General features: G+C 43.7%; 1 protein-coding gene across 1 annotated transcript in view; it reads left to right on the top strand.

Moving 5' to 3' along the window:
• The window catches only part of LOC110084064 (hyaluronidase), a 31,733-nt gene that overhangs the window by 15,870 nt on the left and 9,462 nt on the right, over positions 1–6,401 (top strand). The window contains exon 2 of the mRNA XM_020803099.3: positions 919–1,008. Within this exon, the coding sequence (XP_020658758.2) occupies positions 919–1,008 (90 nt within the window). The remainder of the gene's footprint in view (positions 1–918; positions 1,009–6,401) is intronic.

The raw sequence follows: 6,401 nt of genomic DNA, 5'->3' as shown, positions 1-6,401 counted from the left end.
GGACACAAAAGGGGTTTCCTATAGAAAAACTCTCTCTTTTTTTAGAAAAATGGGAGGAATGCAGAAGAAGGTCAAGGGATGAGCATATGTGCCCCCCCCCAGGTCTCTGAATATTCCCTACACATACAGTATACCACCTGAGGGGAAATAGCAGAAGTGTGAATGTTGTTCTGTTTGTCTACATATAAGATCTTCTGTGTGATCAGTGTCTGGCTTGATGGTGTGGAGCATGTTTTGACCTCCACACAGTAGTTGCATCCATATAAATGCCTTTGTTCTCTCTAATGAAACCAATGTTGCAGGTTAAGCTTACGGAGCTGCAAAAGCTAGAATGACAAGGTAGAATGAAATTGCTTGAGGCATTTAGAAAATAAAGGCCAGAAGAAGCTAACAAGTGACTAAGCATGCCACTTATCAACCATTGTACAGAACCAGAGCACAAATTAGCATATCATCAAATAGAAGCATATAAAATAAGCTCATTAATTAACACAGTAAAAAGCCTCTAAATCCACATAGAGGTGACTGAAAATCAGAACTGCCTTCAGTATTCTCTACTTCATGTATGTGCTTTCAAGCACATACATTTCCACGCACAAGCAAAGGTATGTATGTTCATCCTTCTTCCAGCTCCTATGAATGAATTTTGCAGGGAGTGACCAAGAAACCAGAGGAACCAGATCACTCTCTACAGCAGTGGTTCCTAACCTTGCATTCCCAGATTTTCTTGGACTGCAACTCCTGGCCAGCACAGCTAATGATGAAGGCTTATGGGACTTTTAGTCCAAGAACATTTGGGGAGCCAAGGTTGAAAACCCACTGATCTAAAGCATGGGTAGGAGCACCTCTGCTTTTGTTCTTTGCTCTCTCTATATGCTGCTGTATCACTATTATGCATATCTGTATCTTACTTTTCAGGAGGACTTGGTGCACACTATTGGTGAGAGTGCTGCATTGGGGGCAGCGGGAATTGTCCTTTGGGGAAGCATGCAGTACGCCAGTACTTATGTGAGTAAATTTCACAAACCGTTCTAGAGAGACCTCCCACACGAAATGCACAAAGTGCTTTCAATCTTTGAACAGAAGCTTATGGCTCAGTGAGAGCTGCCAATATATGGGTTGGGATTTCTTTTGCCATTCATGAATGTCGTTACTGAGTCTGTTGGTGGGTCCAACTTCTTCTAAATAAGTTCCCAAAAGAATAGTAGAAAATAAACATATTAAAAGTAGTGTTGAAGGATTTGTGGTAGGAGAAAATAATTCTTTCATGTGTATCACAAGTGCAATAAAAGAAAGAAAGAAAGAAAGAAAGAAAGAAAGAAAGAAAGAAAGAAAGAAAGAAAGGAAGGAAGGAAGGAAGGAAGGAAGGAAGGAAGGAAGGAAGGAAGGAAGGAAGGAAGGAAGGAAGGAAGGAAGGAAGGAAGGAAGGAAGGAAGGAAGGAAGGAAGGAAGGAAGGAAGGAAGGAAGGAAGGAAGGAAGGAAGGAAGGAAGGAAGGAAGGAAAAGGAAAAGGAAAAGGAAAAGGAAAAGGAAAAGGAAAAGAAGGAAAAGGAAAAGGAAAAGGAAAGAAAAAATGGAAAAGAACAAAAGAAGTAAAGAATTAGCTCACATGAATTAAGCAAAGATACTACCTGCTTTGACTGTGTGGACCACAACAAACTATGGCAAGTTCTTAAAGAAATGGGAGTGCCTGACAACCTTATCCATCTCCTGAGGAACCTATATGTGGGACAGGAAGCAACAGTTAGAACTGGATATGGAACAACTAATTGGCTCAAAATTGGGAAAGGAGTATGACAAGGCTGTATATTGTCCCCCAGCTTATTTAACTTATATGCAGAATACATCTTGCGGAAGGCTGGACTGGATGAATCCCAAGCCGGAATTAAGATTGCTGGAAGAAATATCAACAACCTTCGATATGCAGATGATACCACTCTGATGGCAGAAACTGAGGAGGAATTAAAGCACCTCTTAATGAGGGTGAAAGAGGAGAGTGCAAAAAATGGTCTGAAGCTCAACATCAAAAAAAATTAGATCATGGCCACTGGTCCCATCAGCTCCTGGGAAATAGAAGGGGAAGATATGGAGTCAGTGACAGATTTTACTTTCTTGGGCTCCATGACCACTGCAGATGGGGAAAGCAGCCATGAAATTAAAAGACGCCTGCTTCTTGGGAGAAAAGTGATGACAAACCTCGACAGCATCTTAAAAAGCAGAGACATCAGCTTGCCAACAAAGGTCCTCATAGTCAAAGCTACGGTTTTTCCAGTAGTGATGTATGGAAGTGAGAGCTGGACCATAAAGAAAGCTGCTGAATAATTGATGCTTTTGAAATGTGGTGCTGGAGGAGACTCTTGAGAGTCCCCTGGACTTCAAGGAGAACAAACCTATCCATGCTGAAGGAAATCAACCTTGAGTGCTCACTGGGAGGACAGATCCTGAAGCTCAGGCTTCAGTAATTTGACCATCTCATGAGAAGAGAAGACTCCCTGGAAAAGATCCTGATGTTGGGAAAGTGTGAAGGCAAGAGGAGAATGGGACAACAGAGGATGAGATGGTTGGACAGTGACATTGAAGCTACCAACATGAATTTGACCCAGCTCTGGGAGGCAGAGGAAGACAGTGGCAAGTTGCTATTGACTAAAGACTTTCTTTGGTGATTTGCCACAGTGTGTACAAGTTTTGTGCACCTTGAAATTGCCTTTTATCATCACTAATGATGACATAATCACTGTTGGATACACAGCTGTGCAACAGGATTTCAGCCAATAAGTTCTAATATTAGAAATGGAATGAAATTAAACGATTTAAAAGCACATTGAGAAAAAGTATAAACAAAAAATATTACAGCATCCTCCCTGTGAGCCATGCTGGCCCTACCTGGGTAGGGTGACCCCTCCTCCATTCCCAGATCCATGGACTCAACAGATTGGGTTTCAAACAAAACAGGACTTATTATAACTTGGATAGGAAATTTAACATAAGTATTTTCAGGCAACGGACAAGTCCCAGAGCTAGTTAGTTACACTGCACTGGCTCAGCCCTGCTCTCCACTCCCTGAGTTGGCAGCACTGAGTGGTCAGAGTCCACAATCTGACTTACTGGTGGGTACCATGAATCATCAAATCTTAAGGCCCACACAAGTGAGGGCCTGTACACCTTTAATAGGGACAGGGCATGTTGTGCACTTGGGACCTTGACAAAGTGCTGGTTGGGGACAATGCCAGGGGCTGCTCTCACTGAAGATGATGTTGGCATTCTTTTTGATACTTCTGTCTCCAGCATTGTAGCTGGGTTGGGGTTGGCTCTCCTGAACCGGATCCTGCCTATGCTTGAGAGCCCTGCCTCTGCCATTGTTCCCAATTGTGTAGGTGAGGTGGAGGTCATGGGTACTGGTGTTTCTCCCCCTTAGGTACCCATAACTCCAGGAGAACCCCTGTCCATGATTGCTCCTTTATTTCACAGCCCTACTTCTTGGGTGTTTCTGGTTCTTCCTTTTTGTCCTTCTCCATATACTACTCCTTTCCCATCCTGAGCATCTCCCCAGGCTCCTCTTCTTTCCTTCTCTGGTAGTACTTGTGCTTCCTTTTCCTCCTCTCCCTTCAACTGGCTTCCCACTTCCTCTTGCACTTCTTTAATAGTTCTTACCTCCCAACGAGCATCCTTATCTTGCCCCTCCTGCAGGAATCACTCTAGATTTGCTGAGACACTTGCACCAATGGGTGCTTCTCCTATGGTCTCAACCAGCAATTTCTCTATGTGTGTCTTGCAGTCTTTGGTCCTTGGTTCCCTATAACTGGGTCAGGGTCCCTGAGCCGACCCCCAAACCAGTACAATGCAGGAAATGGAAATACCAAAAAGATCATCAGTGCCATCTTCAGTGTGAGCAGTCCTAGACATTTTTCCCAATCTACACTCTGTTAGGGCTCCAAGTGCCCTGCCCCTGACACTTGCTTTTGTGGGCCTCATATTTTGGCAGCTCAGAGGCACACTCATCAATGTCCTTCTCACAACTCAATTGAATGCTCTTTCCTCAGCCACCATTCAGTTCTCAAAATCTGAAATGGGCTCCAAGAACAAAATGTTGCAGTACAGCCTGTAATGGGGTGGCAGGTGTAATGGTCTAGGATAGCTATCACGTCAGTTTCTGGGAACATATCAAACTAGGTTCTCAGAATAGTCAATTCTGTTGGGGAGACAGGACAGGGACTAGTCAGAAAAGCAGTGAAATGGTACAGAGAATCCTGAAGTAAAGCTACAGGATAGGAACACTCCAACTGCAACATTTTGCTGCAGTTCTTATTTATATCTAATCATACAACTAATTCAATCAGAGATCTCAGTTTAACAGGGATTCATATGTGTGATAATACTTCTCGTCCCTGCAACTATCCATATCTTTGTCGTCGTCGTTTAGTCGTGTCCGACTCTTCGTGACCCCATGGACCAGAGCACGCCAGGCCCTCCTATCTTCCACTGCCTCCTGGAGTTGTGTCAAATTCATGTTGGTTGCTTCGCAGACACTGTCCAGCCATCTCATCCTCAGTCGTCCCCTTCTCTTCTTGCCTTCACACTTTCCTAACAATCCATATGCATTGATCATATTAATTCTCCTGCTGAATTTAAAACACATCTGAATATGACAGGAGCCTTCTTCCAGGCACTGAACAACACGTAAGGTCTCCACATGGAGATGGGTAGTAGGGGAAAACTTGTTAGCTCTAACTCACTGTGTTACATCCTTGTTGACCCCCCACCCTCAGATATAGAGGAGTACTATCTTCAACATAAGTTGCCTTTGGCCATGGATAATGTATATAATACTGTATTAAGAATCCTGTGAAGAGTTTATCTGGAAGATAGATAAACAGTGGATCAAGTAAAGTTCAAAGCAGAGGATAAAGTTACTGTTTCCTTAGCAACAGGGCTACTTTAAGAGGTAAAAGGCCATTTTTGTCCTGGTACAATATTCCCTCATCTCTGGAGAATGTAAATTATCTGGTTTTTGTTTTGCAATTGGTCAAAGGGAGGTAAACACAGCCTTCATTTGGAGTGTGAAACATGGCAGCTTTGAAGAGATGTGTCTCTGATGGGAAAACCTTATTTTTTCCTTTGAATTGCAACACTTATCTAGTTCTTTCCTATATGCAGGGATGAAAGAGTGCTAAGGAAGATTATGAGCACCTGCACATGATTGTTGTGTGGGCTGTTGAGTGGTTTATACCCTAGAAACATGGGCTACGACATGAAGAAAGCCAAGAGGCCTAAAATTAAACACATCTAATGCTTCATTATTGTGCATGTATCTATTTTATACACATGTTACTTAGTGTGTCTCACCAAGCCTTCCCCGTACGTTTTTTTTGGTAGAGTTTAAATGGTGTGAAAAGGAAAAAAAGGAACTATTTCCTTTGAGTAAGGGTGAAATTGTGAGAAGACATGTTAGTGCCTTCTACTTCCTCAGGCTCTCTTTGGCCACACATTTTGCAGTAATTCTCAGTACTATGAGGTCTAGAAAGTTCATAGATAAGCAAATAACTAAAGTTCTCAGTTCCATCTCCCGTCCCCCAGGCCAGCTGGTTCACTTACCAGGCTCCACACACTGCTGGGGTCCTTCTTTGGCAATGGCTCTCCAATCAGCTGTGCTGGGACACTCCCTTTCTTACTTTCTCACCAGAGTGGTTGGCTGCCTGAGGAGACAGGGAAAGGCTGGCTGGCCTTCTGCCTGGACTGAAGTGTTGCTGCCAAAGAAGGACCCCAGCAGCATGCGGAACCTGGTAAGTAGACCAGACAGCCTGGGAGAAGGGAGATGGAACTCAGCACCACCTGTGGTGCTGTGCTTCATGCATCGTACAAAGCACGAAGTGCCCATCTCTAATGTAGACACAGAGTGTGCTACTCATGGCAGCTGAGGGGCAAGGCTCATTGAGGTATATAGGGCTAATGTCTGACTATACAGTGGTGCCCCACTTGATGATTACCCCACTTGATGCTGAAATTGCTTCACGACGATGCTTTTGCGATCACTATTGTGATCGCAAAACAATGTTTCAAAGGGCGATTTTCGTTTTATGACAATCGGTTCCCTGCTTCAGAACTGATTCTTCACATGACAATCTAAAAACAGATGATTGTCGGGTTTCAAAATGACCACCTGCTGTGTAAAATGGCTCCCTGCTGTTTTCAGGACTGATTTTTCACTTTACAGGCACCGGAAAATGGCCACCCTATGGAGGATCTTTGCTGGATGATGAGGTATTTCGCCCATTGGAACACATTAACCGGTTTTTAATGCATTTCAATGGGTTCCCCGCCCGCTTGACAACGATTTCGCTCTACAGTGATTTTAACGGAACAGATTATCGTCGTCAAGCGGGGCACCACTGTATGTCTATAGG

Source organism: Pogona vitticeps, chromosome 5 (assembly GCF_051106095.1).
Source record: "Pogona vitticeps strain Pit_001003342236 chromosome 5, PviZW2.1, whole genome shotgun sequence".
Classification (NCBI taxonomy): domain Eukaryota; kingdom Metazoa; phylum Chordata; class Lepidosauria; order Squamata; family Agamidae; genus Pogona; species Pogona vitticeps.
The sequence above is the reverse complement of the archived record's forward strand: the minus strand, read 5'-3'. Positions and strand labels throughout refer to the sequence as shown.